Source organism: Musca autumnalis, unplaced genomic scaffold, assembly GCF_047663935.1.
Source record: "Musca autumnalis isolate F117 unplaced genomic scaffold, ASM4766393v1 scaffold_3, whole genome shotgun sequence".
NCBI lineage: Eukaryota > Metazoa > Arthropoda > Insecta > Diptera > Muscidae > Musca > Musca autumnalis.
The window spans coordinates 261,155,983-261,177,783 of record NW_027411866.1 but is presented as its reverse complement, the minus strand read 5'-3'; the positions used below and the strand labels follow the sequence as shown (position 1 = coordinate 261,177,783).

Sequence of the window (21,801 nt, the reverse complement as noted above, 5' to 3'; positions counted from 1 at the left end):
TGCTGCTGAAGATGGTACCCACTATTGCCAAGCTAGGAGATCCTCATCGTCACTAACACACGCATCCATGCAATAAACAATTTCACTTTCTGTGCGAATAATAATGACCCTATTCATGGAAATCTTGAGTGTGATGGGTACCTAACAACGTCTACCAAGCTATCCAATGGTTGACAAAACCAGAGCATTTTCGGATATTGTGGTTTGGTTTGGCCTCATGAAGTTGCACATAAATATGAATTATTCACCAAAACAATATTCGAAGAAACGAAATGGCCTTTGTTTTTGGCAAAACCAAAAAATTTTTCCACGCATTAGCCTATTGCATGAAACAATTGAATGTCTACATTGGTGTGGAAACTGACGACATTGAGACCCTAGTCAAAATAAGGTAGAAGATTGTGTGCTCACTTTAGTAGACGGCTAATACATAGTCTTGGAGTGTTTCAGATATATCTGCGTCTATATTCAATTGACTGACTGGCTTAAAGTTCCTCACAGGAGAATTAAAGATTTACTTCCAATGTATTGCGATGCTGTATCCAAGGAGTTCTGGTTGTTTTATTATATTTTGTCACGTCTAGCTCTCTCACGTAGTCCATCAATACCTTCCATAATTTGGGACTGATAATCACGAAGTACCCATAAATTGTTTGAAGACGCGATGTCACCGTCGTGCAATGGCATATGTACCCGCCTTGCAGTCTTCGGGAATCTCAGGATTTTCAATCGGGATTTTCAGCAAATTTGTAGTTTAGTGAAATAGGTATCCATTTAATTAAGAGATATACTCTCAGAATTTTGTGCCCCTTTTTGGACATATAAACTTGCCGATAAAAATATGGATTTGGATTAAATGTCAAAAGGGTTCTCGAACAGACCATAAACTTCACTTAAACACAAATGCTGAACTTTTGTGAGATAAGCACCCGATTTATCCCATTTCCGAACTTAAACTATGTTTGGGCAAAAACATACGAGATCTAAAGTTTAGGCCAAATCGATATTGTGCGTACCATTTGTAGGGGAGGTATTTGATGGAGTGGACCGATAAGCACCATCCAAAATTAGCTCAAATATTACGGTATGCAAAGTTTGGACAAAGCACTATCTGTTTCGATACTGCACATGGTGACATTAGGGTTTTTACAGCTTCTGTACAATTTTCTCAGAACGTATGGAATTGCCCCTAAAGAACTTATACAGTAGTAACAGGATCCCCAAATAAAGAAGAGGCCTTAAATTGCACTTTTGCGAAATTTTGTGTGGGAGGTACCCAACGGAGTGCACCGATATAGTCCATATTCGAACTTTTTTTATGCCTAGAAGAAATATTACGATGAGCAAAGTATGGACCAAATCGGTTACTGTCTTCGAGAGTTACCGGTGCACCATTTTAGCTACTTTTGTGGGGGAGGTACATGAAGGAGCACGGTGCTCTTGAAACAATTTTAAATGGAAGGTGCTTACACCTCGGAAGTTTTTGCGGATTCTGAAACTACAATGTTTATAGATGAGAACAATCAAAAAACAAAAAAATTGCAGGAGCGCTTTTTAAAAAAATCGCGATTTAAATTAACATTTTCAGGGATTGTTTAGGTTTTCGCGATTTTGCTTAGAAACCGCAATTCCTATCAAAATGGTACTAAAACAAATGTTGTAGCTACGAAAATTCTCTACAAGATTGGCTTTTATAATATTCTCATCGGTTTTACAGTTTTTGATATATAGAAGTTCAAATTGGGACAACTCAAAATCAATTAAATTCTGTATCGCCCCCTTATAAAACAATGTCATGACTGCAAATTCCCAACTTAAACTTATATATCTAACAAAATGTTACAACTTGGGATAAGTTACTTAAGCCAGTCTTGTAGAGAATTTTCACGGCTTTAAGATTTTCTCAGGTCCCATGTCGATAAGACTTACCGTATTCAAGCAAAATCTCGAAACCCTAACAAAAAAACCTAAAAATTTAAACTGAGCTTCTATATCTCTAAAATGGTACATGCTGGGAACAAATGATAAACGTCAATCCTCTAGAAAATTTTCACAGCTACAACATTTTCTTTAGCTTCATTTCGATTAGACTTGCGGTTTCCAAGCAAAATCGTGAAAACCTAGAAAACACGTAAAAATGTGAATTTTGACCGCGATTTATTAAAAAATCCCTACAGCGATTTTTCCTTGTTTTTGGATTTTTCTCATCTATGAACACTGCTGTTTCAGAATTCACAAAAACTTTCCCTGTGTAAGCGGTTTTCATCAAAAGTTAATTTTGGCGCACCCTACATGACATTGTTTTATAAGGGGGCGATACAGTCAGTGCATTGTCCCAATTTGAACTTCTATATCTCAAAAATGGTAAAAACTACGAAAATACCATAAAGGTCGATCTTGTAGAGAATTTTTATAGCTACAACATTTTCTTTAGTCCCATTTTGATAGGACTTGCGGTTTCTAAGAAAAATGGTGAAAACCTAAACAACCCCTAAAAATGTCAACTTAAATCGCGATTTATTTAAAAAACGCTCCTGCGATTTTTTCTTGTTTTTTGATTTTTCTCATCTATAAACATTGTAGTTTCAGAATCCGCAAAAACTTTCGAGGTGTAAGTACCTTCCATTTAAAATTGTTCCAAGAGCACCGTGGGAGTGAACCTATATAGCCCATCTTGGAATTTAAACTAAGTTTGAACAACAAATTACGAAGGCCAAATTTGAGAGCAAATCAATTGATCCGTTCAAGAGTTATCGTGCGCTCCAGCCAGCCAGACAGGCAGAAGGACGGACATTACTAAATCGACTTCAAATAATGTGAAATCATTATTTCAATGAGGCACATACGCCAGAAGGTATAAAAGGGACCTACTTGCCATTAATTTTTATCGTAAAGCCTTCAAATCTGTTTATATTGTTATTTTTCAGTCAAGTTATATGACTTTCTGCCAGGATAAAAAAACATGAAACACATATAAATATGGGTATCATGTGAAATCCAAACGCACAAAAAAACTAGATCAGCCACATTTTTGCATTGCCAAAAGGAACGATAAATGTGTATGCTCTACGGCTGGCTAGTTCCCGCCAAAAGCCAAATAACAAGAAAAAATGCTGCAATCATGAAAATCACTTAATTTCAATCCAGCTCCACTTGTTGTGGCAGACAAAAGTGAAATTGGAATTGAGACAAGTTTAAATTGGTCCAGTTTGTTTTCATCAACTTGACTTGGTTTGAAAATGAAATGCGGTTGCATAAATCCGTCACACGTTTCTTTCAAATGAATTGGTCGAACATGGTATGAATGTGACATACAATTGCATAGACAATGAAAATTGTTTATCAAAATTCCTTCAAATGCCTTAAAAATTATTTGAATTGGTCATTTGGTCAACCTTCATTAGGCTGTTGGACATTGAAGCGTATGATTGATTAAGACATTGCCACCACATATTGGAATCGAAGTTTATCAAAAAGACAGACAGATCGTATAAACAAATACCAAATAATTCTCCCTTCAATAATGGGGGGGACAGTGTACTTTTGTCACAACTAACTGACACTCATTGTTGTTTTTATTTTGGAAATAATAATTATTGTTTAATTAGTTTGGTCTTACAGATGATATATTTCTATCAGAATCATTGCAGATAAGATTAGAAATATTTATATTCCTAATCTATGGAGAACGAACACACAGAGCTACTACTCGTATAGTCAGTCTACCAAAAGAAAGTGTCATCGATGATAGACACACAAACACACCTTTGCCAGTTCTTCATACAAACACTTATGAGAGGGAGATTGTTTAAAACAAGGCAGCCAAGATACACATCGCCAAATGAATAACAAAACAAAAATGCATAACAAGTAACCACAATGGAAGGCAATGACTTTTCCAAATCCCACGTATAGACCGCAAAATATGCATATTTTCTCAGATTAATACATGCATACATATGTACTCGTATGTATATCTATATCCAAGCAAGATCATTCATCATTCATTCATAAAAAAACTGACATATCTCTCTTAACCCTACAGACAATTTGTGATTATGCCAATATTTACAGCAGAATTCAACATTTGCAAAAGCTGCATTATGGCAATCGAAAGTAGATTACAACAATGTATAACTCGGCGTAAATTGTTATCAGCTGATTCATGAGAAACTTCATGAAATACATATTGGGTATATAGATTCTGCTTAGAAACTGGATATAGTGTGACAAATTTATTCTGCCGCTCAAAATTCTTTTGGTTACTCGTATATTTCGAACGGTCGATTGATGTTTGGGTGTAAAAGACACTGCATTTGATGCAGTGTTTTGGATTGCATTTAAATATGCTATAAAAATGCAAGCCATTGCACAATGCCCCAGAATAAATAAAATGTATTAAGAACTTTATAACATAAACACAAATTATACAAATTCTCCGTTAAATTTAATCGTGACCGACTTTACTTCCTCTGCTCTGCATTTTATGCCATTGCAATTGATGTTGCTTCATCATCCAAGGGGTTTTTATACATATTATGCTCCCACTCCAGCTCAGATTCGAAATTCACACCAACTCCACTCCAAAACTAATTTCCGTCTCGTGAATTACCGCAATGTTCTCAACTTTAGTTTGTATTTCTTTATTTTTTAAACAAATTTTAGAATTTTAGACACTTTTTATATTTGGAAAAAAATACTGCGACGTCTTCTGTAGGGATCAACAAATTGGCTTGTACCTGTAGGGATCTTTAAGCGAGTGCTTTTAAAATGTATCGAACGGAGTGAATTTTTCATAACTCCGTGTGGACTGCAAAGATGTTGTGAAATCATAACTCTGCACTGCACTACTTTCAAACTTTTTTCATGGGTACTTAGTGAGACAAAGAGAAAAAATATTTTTTAGTTAATTTTTTTAATTATTTCTTTTTTTTATTGGACGAATGAACTGGATGAAAAGTGTTGTTGTTGTGGCTGTTTTGGAATTGAATTTTATCATTTATTTCGATAGATAACGTGCACACCAGTCACGACAGTTGGTCACCGTATAATATAGGACTTTTGAGCCATTATATCAGCAACCATGGACTTGCCCACGAAATACATAATATCGCTATAAACAGGACCATAAGGACTATCTTCGGTAGAAATTTCGAAAGAATACGCGAACAGGCCTTAAACAAAAATGTTGAACTTGGGTGAGGAGTGAAGCAAATTTGAACTTAAACTATGATTGTACAAAATATTACGAGATTCAAAGTTTTTGAACATTTGTGGGGAAGGTACCGGAGAGTGTGGACCGACAAGAACCATTTTCGAACTTTATTTAAAGTTCGCAGAAATAGTACGATATACAAAATTTGGACCAACGCAGTATCCGGTTTATTGTCTTGAGCACCAGCCGCAACTCATGATGACATTTTTAAAGCTTTCGGGGTATTTTCTAAGGAAGTGTTAACTCACTCCTAATAATATTTATAATTTTTTACATACAAATGAACTGTTTTGTAGGATCTAGAGGGGGGCAGCTGCCCCTCCTAGCTATTCCTGGCTACGCACATGTAGGTACCGGAAGGAGTGGACCGATATAGTCGATATTCGAACCTAATCTATGCTTGGTAGAAATACGATGAGCATAGAGTTATGGTGTGCACCTTATTATGGAACTTTCGTGGGGGATGTACCCGAAGGTGCGGACCCATATGGTCCATCTTCGAACTGAAACTATGTTTGAACAACAAATCACGAAGGCCTAATCGTTAAATCCCTCTGAGAGTTATCGTGCGCTCTTAGCAGGCAGACAGACAGACATGGCTAGATCAACACCAAATTGTCTGAAACGGCTTTCGTCCAAACATACTCGTACTTGAAGCCTATTTTGGTCGCATGAAAGAGTATATGGCCTACAGGCTGAGGCTAAGAAAATATCAGTCAGCTGTGCCGACAAAAATATACACACAGCAGTATCGATTCGACCCGAAAAAAAATCCCTTTTAACTAGCGCGGCATACAGAACATGTTACCAGAAATTTAAAAAGTATCCTAGACGAGAACTTTGCGTGGGAGGTACCCGACAGAGTGGTCCGATATTGTCGCTATTCGGGCATGATTCGAGTCTGTAAGGAATAAAACGATGTACAACGTTTAGACCAATCGGTTTCTCCCTTCGAGGGTACACCCAAGGCGAATTTCGGAAGGTGGTACAAAAGGCGAATTCAGGCCGTAGTCTTCATTAGCTGTCAAACGTTTTTGTGCGAAGAATCTACAAAAGATAGAAGAAAACGATAAAAAAATTATTCGCGGAGCTTAAATAAAGATGTTGTACACATATATTCTTGATAGAAGCAAATAGTTGTTATTTATTTTTGATTCAAAAATATGTTTTGACAGCAAATGAAGACATCAGTAGGCCTACTGTGTAACTTTTAACAACCATCGATATCGTTTAAATATATTTTGTTATTGTAACAAAAACAAAACAAACAAATGAAATTGTTATAAAATAAGCAATGAGTAATATTGATATTGCAGAAAAAACGATCCTAGATGAGCTGTTATACTTCGATTTTCCCAAATTTTGTGTTGGAGGTACCCGAAGGACGGGACCTTAATAAATACGATGAGCAAAGTTTGGACCAATCAAAAACTCCCTGTGAGAGTTCTCTTTCGGATTTCCCATATAATTGGTGCCATCAGAGTTTCATAGAGATTTTAGGATATTACCTCATGAAGTATGTACTTGCCCGCGAATAAAATTGTACCGTCGTAAAGGGGACAGAAAGGAGAACGTGCTGAAAAAATTTCAAAGCAACCCGAGAGGAGTTCTTAAACTTTACTTATTCCGAATTTTATGTGGGAGGTAACGAAGGGGCGGACCGATATAGTCCATATATAGAAAGAATAATACTATATGCAAAGTAAAAAAAATTTTAAAAAAATTTGAACTTTTGTTGGGAGAGTACCCGAAGTAGTTGACCGATATAGGTCATTTTCGAACTTATACTAAGTTAGCACAAAATATTACGAGGGTAAAATTTCGGACCCAAACGGTTAATCCGTTCTAGAGTTATTGTGCGCTTCAGACAGACGGACATGCTAAATAGACTCCAAATGGTCTGGAAAGGATTCCGCCTAAACATACTCGGGGTCTAAAGCCATATTTCGATGAAACACATTTTGGTCGGCTGAGGGAAAGAAAAATTAATTGAGTATTGAAGTTTCTCTAGATAATCGAGTTGGGGACTTGACTGTTGATATCTATTTTTTTCAGTTGTGAATTGTGAACATTTGATCAGGCTTGGATGTAAGTAACTCCATACAATTTAACATGTCAAGTTCGGGTATCCCAATGGCTTCCCTATGGATAAAACTCACTCAAAAAAACAAGAATATTGGGTTAATTTTGTATTCGCTCTATACAAAAATGAATAGTCAGATCGATGTTATACCAAGAAATGTACTGCTTCGTATGATGAACGCATTATATTAAGTGGGTGAAATAACCATAACTTCTGCCGAACGAACCAAATTGTATATAGAAGAGGAGCTTTTGATATTTCCAATAATACAAACAGCATCTATTTTCATGGCCATGTACTGATTTAATATTGATGTAACCATCGGAACTTAATGGCTGAGGATATAAACACAACTATAGTCATCAGAAGTGGAATTCGGAAACTCTTTTTAGTTAACAAAATTTTGTAACGTTGTTAGAAAATTTATTGTCTCTCTAATGGATTTTTATCCTGTTTTCTCTGGTTCTGGTCCACAGATTCTAAATCTTTCAATATACAGAAAAACAATATACATTCTACAATAATGTAGCTGAGATATCGGTAAACAATCTCCAAACTTTACATATTTATTCGAAAATCATAATTCGCTTTGCGTCGATTCACTTTGAGTAGCGTTTTCTTGAAACGTATTAACGGCGGAATGCGAAGTATCGTTGTATTTAATTGAATATTGGTGAATTTTTAATCATTTTTAGGATTTCACAAAAATTTAGCAATGGATTTTTTTATATTCCAACTAGCAAATGCCCGCTACTTCGTATGCGGAAAGGAAACGATATATATATAAACAATATTTAATACGGGAATGGTGAATACTGGAGATTCTGTTGTACTAAGACCTATTTTTATTACCAATATTTTTTTGATTGTAGTCAGAATTTAAAAAAAAAATGGCGTATCGCATCCTTACACAGCTACCATATTTTTTATTTCGAATTTACAAAACTACGTATCATATTGCAAATTTCAGATTTGACTTCTGGTTTTACCCCTTCACTAACACAGCATTCTCTTCCAGTACGAATTTCCAAACACTAAACTTTATCTCATCCCTTCACAACAACAATCACGCACATTCACAATTCAAGGTTCTAGCTTTAGCGGTTTCGCCCAGAACCCGAATAGGTCCGTTAAATTTTCGGCCACGTTTTCGTATATCCCCATATAACGGTTCCTCTCGACTTAGTGTATTTTAAAAGAAGAACAAATGTATATTGTCCAATTTTCTTTAAATTTGGACCTTGAATACTCAGAGGATATAGAAGTTTAATTTAAAAAATCTCCACTTCAATCCACGTTTATTAGAAGAAATATTTTGAAGATTTAGAGTATTTTGAAGATCTTCTGCGCATTTTCCAACCGAAATTCGGAATTTGTGGCATGAAAGGTTAGAAAACTTCTTTACAAAAAATTGTACTTAATGTGCACCGGTATGTCAACCGTATATAACGGAAAATTTTTTGAAGGCATTTCAATTTAGAATTTTTTAATATCAGGGGTAAATACCTTCTAGTTAACAAAATTGTCGCATTGGACCACGTTTTCAAATTTACATACCAAAGCGGTCAGAACAAAAAACATTTTTTGAAAAGATACTTCACGTTTGACTACTTAATTTCAGTACATTATTTAGAAACTCCTTGGCGTTCACATCAAATCAATAGGGCAATATTCAGTACAATTTTTCAAACTCAGAACTTTGTCTCAAACTTTAGAGCGATCTTCATAACAAATATTTTTCCATTTCGTATTTTTTGTACAAATAGCGTATTTTTAAATTATATAATCCCAGCTTTGTTCCTACACCCAACACCAAAACTATTTAAAATGTTTTTGGTATCAACATGTTACCCAACTTTTCCTACACATAGCTAAACGTTTCAAAAATTACTTCCTTATATTCAACATATATCCTAACCCCAATTCAGTTTTCCAGTTTTACCAGTTTCCCTGAAACCCACTTGAGGACTATTTAGAAGTTTTTGTATAAATAAGTACGAATTTTCAAAACCTCCTCCCTAACTCCACTCTAAACACCCTTTACAAAATCACAAGTTATACAAAATTCTATACCATATAGCAAATACCAAAAGGTACCAAATTTTGTACCATTTAGCACTTTTCGTACACGATTTTCCAAAATGTACTTTTATATCTCAGCTCTATCCGTTCACCTAAACCCAAATTATAGCCAATGTAGTTCCATTTAGCACTTTTCCATAAGTACGAATTTCTACCTCAATCCTACACTCCAACAATAATCTGTTCACACAAATACAAATTATAGCGAATTTCGTACCATTTAGTACAACTTCGTGCACGATTTTCCAAAGCTACCTCCTTATCTCAATTCTATATTCCAACAGTAATCTTAATTCCAAATTTCAGGATTCCAGCTCTTCAAATCCAAATCATACTAAAATCACTACCATTTAGGACTTTTCGACCTTTGGTACATCTTTCTTACTCTTCATCAGTGACCCACATTCCAAATTTCAGGATTCCGGCCCTATTCGTTAACCCATACCCACGTTGTACTATATTTAGTACCGTTTAGTATTTTTCGTATAATTTTAATTCGAATTTCCAAAAACCTTTCTTTTTTACTCTCCATCAGTGACCTTCGTTCCAAATTTCAAGATTCCAGCTCTATCCGTTCACCCAAACCCAAATTGTACTAAATTTACTACCATTTATTACTTTTCGTACACTTATAGTTCGAATTCCAAAAACCTTTCATTTTTACTCTTCATCAGTGATCCTCATTCCAAATTTCAGGATTCCAGCTCTATCCGTTCACCCAAATCCAAATTGTACTAAATTTAGTACCATTTAGAACTTTTCGTGCACTTATAATTCGAATTTCCAAAAACCTTTCTTTCTTACTCTCCACCAGTGACCCTAATTTAAAATTTCAGGATTCTAGCTCCATCCGTTCACTCAAATCCAAATTGTACTAAATTTAGTACCATTTAGTGCTTTTCGTACCCTTATAGTTCGAATTTCCAAAAACCTTTCATTGTTACTCTTCATCAGTGACCCTCATTCCAAATGTCTGTATTCCAGCTCAATCCGTTCACCCAAATCAAAATTGTACTAAATTTAGTACCATTTAGTACTTTTCGTACCCTTGTAATTCGAATTTCCAAAAACCTTTCTTTTTTACTCTTCATCAGTGACCTTCATTCCAAATTTCAGGATTCCAGCTCTATTCGTTCACCCAAACCCAAATTGTACTAAATTTAGTACCATTTATTACTTTTCGTATACTTGTAGTTCGAATTCCAAAAACCTTTCATTTTTACTCTTCTTCAGTGATCCTCATTCCAAATTTCAGGATTCCAGCTCTATCCGTTCACCCAAATCCGAATTGTACTAAATTTAGTACCATTTAATATTTTGCGTGCACTTATGGTTCGAATTTCCAAAAACCTTTCTTTTTTACTCTCCATCAGTGACCTTCATTCCAAATTTCAGGATTCCAGCTCTATTCGTTCACCCAAACCCAAATTGTACTAAATTTAGTACCATTTAGTACTTTTCGTACCTTTATAGTTCGAATTTACAAAAACCTTTCATTGTTACTCTTCATCAGTGACCCTCATTCCAAATGTCTATATTCTAGCTCAATCCGTTCACCCAAATCCAAATTGTACTAAATTTAGTACCATTTAGTACTATTTGTGCACTTATAGTTCGAATTTCCAAAAACCTTTCTTAGTGACTCTCCACAAGTTACCCTAATTTCAAATTTCAGGATGCCAGCTCTATCCGTTCACACAAATCCAAATTGTACTAAATTTAGTACCATTTAGTACTTTTCGTACCCTTGTAGTTCGAATTTCCAAAAACCCGTTGGTACATCTTTCTAGCTCTCCATCAGTTACCCTCATTCCAAATTTCAGAATTCTAGCTCTTACCGTTTGCCTAATACAAAGGGTACCATATTTAGTACCTTTTAGTACTTTTCGTACACTTCTAGGTCGAATTTCCAAAAACCCAGCCTTATCTCACCCCTACACACCAACAGCAACCTACATCCAAAATTTCAACTTTCTAGCTTCAGCGGTTTCGTCTGGGCGCTGATGAATCAGTCAGTCAATCAGTCAGTCAGTCAGTCAGTCAGTCACTCACCTCACTACTCTTTTATATATATAGATATACAATTCAATACGTCAATAGACAGCATTTATGATGATCATTTCTTTGCAATTGGAAATTTAAATACAATGTAAAACGATCACAAGTTTTTAAATGTAATTGAAACGTACATACATATCGTCGGTGTCATGCTTAAGTGTTCCATACGCGATGTTTGCCTTTTTGAGATACATGTGGTTTCTAGGGTTTTCCGGTATGCTCTTTCTGAATTTCTAGTCGGCTTTCTCCTATCTGCTCGACAAAAATTCTTTTTTTAATTAATCTCTATAACTTGTATATTTCAATACATATTCCTCTGAATTTTTGCGAATATGTTCTATACACTATTATTAATATTTCAAGCCAAAAATATAAATATTTGCTTTAGCCAGCTCCACACAGTTGCGACGCAAAACATTAAAATGGCATATGGAACACTTAAGCATGACACCGACGATATGTATATAATTTCAGACAAGATTGCAATTAAAATTTATGTAGGTTCAATTAACAATTATGCCCAAAATGTATGTCAAATTGTGTCACTTCTAATGTTTGAACTATATTTACATATGCGGCCACATGTTCCGACTAACCGTTCAACTTATCAAACTCCCTCATAGATATGTACATATATATGATCTACACACATAAATATAATTAATTTAAAGACAATACAGCAGTGGTTACAACAATATCAACATTATTATTTTGAATATATATTTGAGATTTTTAGTGAAAGCAAAAATGACTTTGGCAATGACTAAAATTTGCCCAGCACTTGGATAAACTCAAAGAGATTTCTTTGATGAGGCAAAAGCAAAGTTCCTAAATTTATGGCCACATCACAATAATGACAACGGACTGTAATGTGTGCAGATTCGTATGCAATGCACACACTCACGTACATATTTGAACGTAAAACAACGTCTAATATTTATTGTTTTATTACAGCGAATATTACAACAATTGCAGTAAAAACTCAGAAAAAAACTGCAGCAGGAGAAGATGTCAAAGACTCCGGTAATCTTTTGCAAAAAAAAAACCAAACCAAACTCTGTGGGAATTTGTTGGCAAATTCATTTCTTTTAGCATAGATTACACTTAAAAGCTCAAAACATACACACAAACATGCATATGTACATACGTAAACCGATATAAATGTGGGTATGCAAATGAGATATGAAATTTCATTGGACTACTGATTGCGTTGGTTGCCGCATGCCCATGTTACAACAGAGCGTCGCATCATTGTTGTCAGTCTGTCTGTATGCCTGGCCATCTAAATGCCAAAGAAGTCACGTTACGCATACTTATGACGACTGCTTGGGGGTTATGTCGCCGCTAATCATTAATATCGTCATACAATGATACAATGATAATTTATGCTTTTATGCCACCACGATCATCATCATGATCATGATCAGCAAGCGATTACTTAACAATTTGCACAAACGTACATGATAATTGTAACAATTGCCATACAAATTATTATTGTACCGTGTATATAAACTGATGCTTGAGCCTACCCAATCACTTCTTTATATGCACGGCAATAGTCACCACCGATATGACCATGGCCAGTATGCAGCGATATCGACCTTCTTCTTTATCAATATATGACATCATCTTTAATAACAATGTTATGCGTTCTTCAAATAATCGAGTTTTATTAGATGACCCACATAAATTTGGTTCTCCAATTTTCACAGAAGCAACTTTTTGGAAGAAGTTTTACATTTTAGTAGAGCACTAGCAAAATGCCCGCTACTTCGTATGCGGAAAGGGAATAATATACAAATAAACAATATTTCATATGAAAATGGTGGACACTGAAAATTTTTAATTGATATTTATTTTTTACACATTTTAATTTAGACTTTTTTGTTCACAGGGTATAAAAACCTTATTGCAAAACAATAGTTGTATTTTCTAAAACGTCCAGAATAAAAAAAAAAACAATTTTGTTCAAAAGATACGTTTGACTGTTTGATTTCAGTGGAAAATTTAGAAACGACCTTAGCGTTAACATTAAAGCATTAGCACACTATTCGATACAATTTTAAAACTCCATGGTATTACATGCAGAAACATTGCATACATTTTAAATGCGGATTTTTATAGACATTCTCAATACCAGTGCTTCAATATTTAGTACTATTTAATACTTCTAGTACGCTTATTGTACTAACACCTCTAACAGTGAAACTGACAACTTCTCCTTAGCCCAATATAAAATTTATTGAACTTGTACTATTCGTACTATTCTGTATTTTTTCTATTTCCAATACCAACTCAATAATTCAGTCCTTAGCAACCTCCATACCTAGTTTCAGAATTTGTATGCATTTCAAAACTCCTTATCTGAACACCAACAAACCAACAAACAACCAAATTTAGTACTTATAATAGGTTTCGTTTCAAAAATAACATCGCGATATCCCAAATTATATCCCAATCGCGATACTTATTTACAATTTAATCAGAATATTTTAACCAAATTTTGTGGCGTTTAGTAATTTTCGTTCACTTATCTCAACCCTACACATCAACAGCGACTATAATACCAAATGTCAGAATTCCACCGTTATTCGTATACCATTTAATACTTTTCATACGAAAGTTCGAATTTCAATAACTATCTCAATCCTCCACTCCAAATAGCACCATATTGTACCCATATCCAAATGGTACCAAATTTAGTACCATTCGAATATTCGTACTTATGTGTACAAAAAGTATTTTGTACACATAAGAACGAATTTCCGAAATCTGCCTCAATCCTACACGCAAAAGTAATCATAATTCCAAATTTCAACATACTTTTCGTACACATAAGAACGAAGTTCCAACCTACCTCAATCCTGTACTCCAACAGTAATTATTATTATAAATTCTAGGTTCCCAGCTCTATCCGTTCGCCCGAATCCAAATTGTACCAAATTTATTACCATTTAATACTTTTCGTACACATAAGTACAATTTTCCAAAGCTATTTCCATGACTCAATCCTACCCTACAACAGCCATCGTAGTTCCAAATTTCCGGTTTGCAGCTCTTTCCGTTCACCCAAATCCAAATTGTATTAAATTTAGTACCAATTAGAACTTTTCGTGCACATGAGTACGAATTTCCAAAACCATTTCCTTCTATTAACACCACTTCCCAACCTTGATTTCTATACCAAATTCCAGGATTCTAGATATATCAGTGGAAAATATACAACTGGTAATAAATTTAGTAACTTTTAGTACACTTATAGGTCGAATTTGCAAAAACCCTTTGGTACATCTTTCTAACTCTCCATCAGTGATCCACATTCCAAATTTCAGAATTCCCGCTCTATCCGTTCACCCAAATCCAAATTGTACTAAATTTAGTACCATTTAGAACTTTTCGTACACATGAGTACTAATTTCCAAAACCATTTCCTTTTATAAACACCACTTTCCAACCTTGATTTCCATACCAAATTCCAAGTTTCTAGCTAAATCCCTTCAAAATATCCAATTCGTACAAAATTTAGTACTTTTCGTACACTTAGAGGTCGAGTTTCCAAAAACCCTTTGGTACATCTTTCTAACTCTCCATCAGTTACCTTCAGTCTAAATTTCAGAATTCTAGCTTCGTACCCTTCTAGGTCGAATTTCCAAAAACCCAGCCTTATCTCACCCCTACACACCGACAGCAACCTACAGTCAAAATTTCAGCTTTCTAGCTTCAGCGGTTTCGGCTGGGCGATGATATACATGTCACTCACTCACTCACTCACTCACTCACTTATCACTAAGCTCTTTTATATATACAAGATATATCCTTACATATTAAGCCTACATCGTAGACAATATATTGATAAATATGTATCCAAAGTAAACTTTGTAATAAATTCTTCTTTTGCAGGTTCATCAGCATAGGAAGTGTGTAGATGTGAGACATATGAGTCTGTTAGTGATGTGCCTTATCGCTCAACACATAGCACTAGGTGCAGCTCCACCGCCTTTAGATTATTTAGTACCTCCCCCAGTTCCTGCAGCAGCCACAGCGGCACATTCACCTGTGGCCACACGTTTACTTCCAGCCGCAAGGCCCTCCAATACACTACCCAGCGAAAGTCGTACTGTGCCACATTATGCCTATCCCAATAGTCAAGCCTTCACGAAAACGGGTAATGAGGCGGGACTTATAAGTCGTATGGCTAGATGGTTCGGTTTTGCCAATGAAAATTATTCACAAGATCAACATGCTAGTGCGGCGGCGAGTACAAATAATCATCTGTATTACTATCCTAAACCCCAAAATCAAGGGTCTGGAAATAAGGAACCATGTAATTTATGCAATAAATATCCTTGGGTGCCAATGATGCACAACAGTGTCCAGTATCCATGGGATCCAAGCAAACATCACCCACAAAACGGACATGTACCGTTATACAAACAACCACCAGTGCCACAACTACAACATGCCGCTTCGAATGTAAAACAAAGAGCCGTTCAATTCCACTATCCTCCGCCACCAGCACCATCTCACACTGGCCCACCGGCTCCACCCAAAATTACAAATAATGGACAACTTCCAAGCAGCAATCAGTTGCAATACTCTTCTGGGCCTTTTATACCAATTCCCATACCGAATTTAAGCAATTCAGCTCAACTGCCAATCTATAATGCCCGACCATTCCATCAACCTTCACAGGTGCCATCCACACAATTCACTGCTCAAACATATCATGAGCATGCTGTTCATCCCAGTACCCCAACTTCAGCACCAGCGATTCAACAGCAACTTCCATCTACAGAAGCGGCCCATTTTACTGATAGCATAGCATCGGCACATTCCGAAATCCACGTTGACACAGTAATTCCCACCCAAATTCCTCCCACCACACAAAATAATGACGCCAGTTTTGAAATTATTAAAAGTCACCAGGTGGCCGATTATATTTCTTCCGTGGAATATCCGGCATCATTTGTGCAGACACATGCATTCGATGTCCAATCCACCAGCTCGAATTTACCAGAAAATCATCAAACCGACATTAAACCGATTGTCAACACTGGACGCTATCAGCATTCAACATTGAGTCCTTATCTAAATCAGCACATACCTGCATCCCAAATTCTAACGGAACCGGGAAGTTTTGTTATTGACAATCAATATCAAGATTCAACGCTGCCACCACAGATCTATGAGCAATCCACCACAGTTTATGATACTCAGGATCACAGTTATGATCTCGATAACTTTGTTGCCGCTTCTGTTAAAAATAATTCCATTCATTCCGATGGCAATCAGTACGATTCATGGACATTGGAATCGAACGATTTCGTATACGCTACCACAACACCAGAGATGTACATTAATACGGAGGCGGAAACCACCACAACCCTTAGACCTACAACACAGCCACCACAGAATAATGATGTAGAGTTTGTTGCTTCGGTACAGACTAGCCAGCAGACATCGTCAACTAAACTGTGGCCACAGAAACCACGGGATCGGGAAACACCAAAAAGGCTTTTGGATTCCCCAATACAACATTTAAATATAGGCTTTGGAGCACCAAGACCATTCACCAGAGACCCGGCCGATCTAGGCTTAAGAATTGGAGCTAAAAATCACAAATTCAATGAAGAGACACAATATCATCTAAATTCAGTTTCGCCTGCCTCGCCCACGCCTACATCAACTTATAGCTCCATAGATGCCAGCGGGCATTATGCGGGAATGTCACCTCCAGCATTATCCACTCAGACCAACAGACATCCATTCATACCTTTCACAACCAAAGTTCAACCTCGTCCCTTTGAACCAACAAAAAATACCACCACTAAAGCTCCCAATACGGCGGCCACTTTCTCCGATTGGATCCAGGCCCAAAACTCTGATCTTCATACGCCGGCAGAGACAATGCTGGTCAATGTGAAATTGAGCCCGCTAACGACAACGACAACAACAGCGAAACCTCGCCCAACGAAATACTTAACGAAAATTCTTGCCTCAAATCTTAGAGAGTTGTTGCAGCGGGAACACACACCATCCACAAAGCTGAAACAAAGTCCCAACTCTTTGAATTTCGATTTGCAGACCTTGCAGAAAAACATTGACGACTGGACAGAACAAGAATATACCTCGCTATCACATCGTCCAAGTACGCCCACAATTTTGGGTAGATCGAAACACATCCCCAAGGAATATTTACCATCCACGACAACAACCATAACGACGATGAAGCCAACTGTTAAGCCACAAAGGCAATCGAAAACCACCAAGGGATTTGCAGATACCTCAGAACTGTCGGCCTCCGTTAATAGCTTGGAACCCTTATATGAAAGGAAGCATTTTCAATTCACAGCCTTAAACGACAACCATCTACAGGATATGTATGACAGTCAAGAAATTTCGAAATACAAAACCACTACCACACCGACGACACCAACTACAGTTATGACAACAACCAGTACCACAACCGCCACTACTACCACTACCAGTTCCACAACTACAACACGTAAACCCTACTATCAGCAAGATGTTGAAGAGATAGAGCCAGAAGAACTTTGGCGAAAGGCAAAGGTCTCAATATCACCAAAGACCAAGGAGAAGGTCTATGTGGTAACGCCTCAACCCGTATTCTTTCCCCAACGACAAATTTCCTCAACATCGACAACGACCACAGAAAGGCCATACAGCGCATTTGGAAGTGGTTTTAAATCTCCAAGATTTTTAGTAAGGCCAACTCCAGGCAATGGTAAGTTCAAACATATCGAAGAGTTTCGCCCCTAACCCGAATCCCTGTGCCTAACCCCCATTCCCCTTTTCCAACTTTTTTCCAGTTACTGCCAGTAATCTTTTGAAAATTTTAGGTACCGACTATAACAACAAGGGAAAATATCGCTTTGATCTATCTCAGGAAGTTTTCAGTAATGCATTCTTCATACCGGAACACATTGGTTTAAGAGGTCTATCGGCTTATGTGCCTTCCGAGCCGGTGGAAATAATAGACGGCAATTCCAAAGTAAAGCATTATAAAGCGAACTGAAATCTTCATTATGTTTTTATAATGGAAATTTATTAATATGTGATTTTTTTTGTCTACATAACCACCCTCACTCACCACACTTCTTCATATTCAATTATCACATCCCACACACACACATCCACACAAACACATATTATTACAGGTTCAAAAGACTGTTAAATCATCCAAAAATCTGGAATCGAGTGGCTCAACATCGCAGAATATTATGGACCTTACCAAAGACAGACAGGTTGCTGCAAACAAAAAGAAGAATATGGAACCTTCGCCGAGATAAACTGTCTCCATCCAATAAACGAATCATATTCCAATCCATTGTATTATAATCCTCCCTCCCAAATATATTTTTAGGAAATTTTAATCATGTCGTATATAGCAGATATGGCATAAAGCATTTTTTAGTTCTTTTTCAAAATTCCAATTACACAACACCTTGCTTTAGCTTTAATCTATGAGAATCGCTGAATACCAAGGAACCTTGATCCTGCTGTTGCTCCCTCTCTGGATGCACTAAATTCCAGCCAATATGTATATGGTCAACATAGTCATAATTTCGACATAAATAATAATTATTTATGTATTATTTAATTAAATTTGTACGTCTTACTATTATTTTATTATTATTTTTTATGAATTTTGTAAATATTTTTTTAAGTAAAAAATACAAGCGTATGAAGCGATATCTGAGTATTTTCCTTTTAAACAGAACATTGATAAGTTGATGTTTGGATATTGATAAGTACAGTTGGTCAAGAAAACAAAATTTGTTTGTCAATTTATAAGAAAGTACACATAATTGTAAAAACAATATTCGAAATTAACCCATGTTGTTAAATAATAACAATAAATACTTGGGCGTACATGGATATAATAAGAACGGCGTTAAGTTCTGTCGGACAAAACGTTGTATAGGAGGGAAACTAAAAAAGTTTCTGGCCTAGGCAATACCAGAAGCAATTTTACATTTCCATTGAAAAGTTTTACATTTTTTAGCATAATCGTTCTTAGTACTGTTTGACGTACGACCACGTGTTGGGCTGTTTACAGTGACTTGAAAACATCACTTTGCAAAAAAACTTTCTTCGTTGATAATCACGACAAGAGTACATCGATCAAATTAAGTCTTTGTATGTTGATAAAACACTATCAAAAACTGGTTTAATGAATTCAATCGAGACCGACACTCGCTATGAATCGAAGGTCGTGAGGGTCGCCATAAAAAACGACCATTTTGCCAGAAAACAAGTAAAAAAAGTATCAGTCGGCTTGGCCGACTCAGCCTGTGTATATTGAAACAATTTTTTCCCAAATAACGTATGTATCTAAAGGGTTTTAAAATATTTGGACGTATGAACCGACAAAAATGTTGATTAGATTAAAGAGCAGAAGTTTTGCGGAGGAAATACTTGAAGGAATGGATCGACATTGACCATTATGGAAGTCGATCTCCAGCCACTACATATGGTGCCACTAGGGGGGTTTTACTCCCTTCGGGCTGTTTGCTTAAGAAGTGTAGATTTGCCCCTGAAAAAAAACTTTTACCATCATAATTTATGTAGCGAATGCAAGTTGCTTCAACAAAAATCAAAGTGATTCGATATCAGGTCTTAAAGTGAACTTATCCGAAATTTTGTATGGGAGGTACTGGATAGAGTGGACAAATATAGTCCATATTTGAACCTGATCTATATCTAGTAGATATATTAGGATGTGTAAAGTATAGACCAATTCGGCCACTCCCTTCAAGAGTTACCGTACGAAAAATTTTTCCGAACATTTTTGAACTTTTGTGGGGGAGGTACCTGAAGGAGAGGACCGATATGGCTTATCTTCAAGCTTAAACTATGTTTGGACAAAATATTACTAAGACCATAGTTTGGACCGAATCGGCAGATCCGTTCGAGGGGTTTTTTGCAACTTTCAGGCTATTTTCTCAGGAAGTATGGACTTGCCCCTGATGAAACTTTTACCGTCGTTTAGGGGGCGGTGAATAGAAGTTGCTAAAACAAAAATCAAAGCTATTCGAGAGCAGGTCCTAAACTGAACTTATCTAAAATTTTGTGTGGGAGGTACCAGAAGGAGTAGACCGAGTCCATATTAGAACCACATCTAAGTCTGGTATATATTTCACGATGGGCAAAGTATGAATCAATTCGGCTACCCCCTTCAAGAGTTATCGTGCGCACAAATTTTCCGAACATTTTCGAACTTTTGTGGGGGACGTACCGGAAGGACTGGACCGATATAGCCCATCTTCGAACTTAAACTAAGTTTAGGCAAAATATTACGAAAGCCAAAATTTGAACCGAATCGGTTCATCCGTTCGAGAGTTATCGTGCGCTCCAGCCAGCAGGACAGACAGACGAACGGACATGGCTAGATCGACTCTAAGTTGTCTGAAACACATTTCGTCCAAACATACTTGGGGTCTAAAACCATTATTTCGATGAGGCACATTTTCATCGTATCAAAGTGTATATGAGGAAAAGTCAAAATTTTTTAGTTTCCATGAAGCCAAGATTTGCACTATTTTAATACGCGAACTATTGTAGTTTACCAGTAACTATGACTATTGCTGGATTAATTTAGATGTTTTTGTACAAAGCTCAAAAATTTAGCAAAAAAATGTAATTTACATTGTAGTTACGACCGCGTAAAGGAAAAACCATAGGTAAAAACACGTTGAATCTAAACAGGTTTTTTACATTGCTATTCGATTTCTGATTAAACCATTCAAATGACGGACATCTGTCCGAAGTAAAAGTAGGAGAATACAAAATGAAGATTACACTTCTAATGTATCACTTTCCAAAATTTGCACTGCATCCACCTTTTATGGATGCTGACATTTTGAAGCCGGATTTCAGGTGTTTTTTGTAATTTTTATGTAACTGGGACGCGCATTCGGATATTTCGAGAAACCAATTATAGGACTAAAGAACTCGCGATTTCGCATAATCTGATATGTATATTAAGTATGTAGCCCACACAGCAGCAGAGTAATCTACTGCCAAAGGCAAAAATTTAGTGCGATATTTTTTGGGTACAGTATTTACAAGATCGTTTTGAGTGTGCTGGTACCCCGCGATATTTTAGTTTTTCGACGATCCGGATCATATGAATCACAGATCGTAAAAATCCATCTACTAGAACGGCGGAAATGGCTACTGCAAAATATCAAAATATCGCTGACTAATTCGCGTTTTATGTGGATCGTTTCCATTTCAATGAAGAAAGTGAATCATCACTCGCGTTTGTCGAAAACAGCGGTTTGAAAAATTTAGTGGCATGGGAGCTGTATCCGATTTATCCAAAAAATACTGTGTGATG

General features: G+C 36.4%; 1 protein-coding gene across 2 annotated transcripts in view; it reads left to right on the top strand.

Moving 5' to 3' along the window:
- LOC141397444 (uncharacterized) overlaps positions 1–19,151 on the top strand; it is a 46,037-nt gene extending 26,886 nt beyond the window's left edge. The window contains exons 2-4 of one of the 2 annotated variants that reach the window (XM_073973599.1): positions 15,339–18,183; positions 18,299–18,450; positions 18,617–19,151. In XM_073973599.1, coding sequence (XP_073829700.1) covers positions 15,339–18,183; positions 18,299–18,450; positions 18,617–18,748 — 3,129 coding nt within the window. In that variant the 3' untranslated portion in view covers positions 18,749–19,151. Of the gene's footprint in view, positions 1–15,338; positions 18,184–18,268; positions 18,451–18,616 lie in introns of both variants that reach the window. The other variant, XM_073973598.1, reaches the window with a different exon arrangement.
- Positions 19,152–21,801: the final 2,650 nt, after the last annotated feature.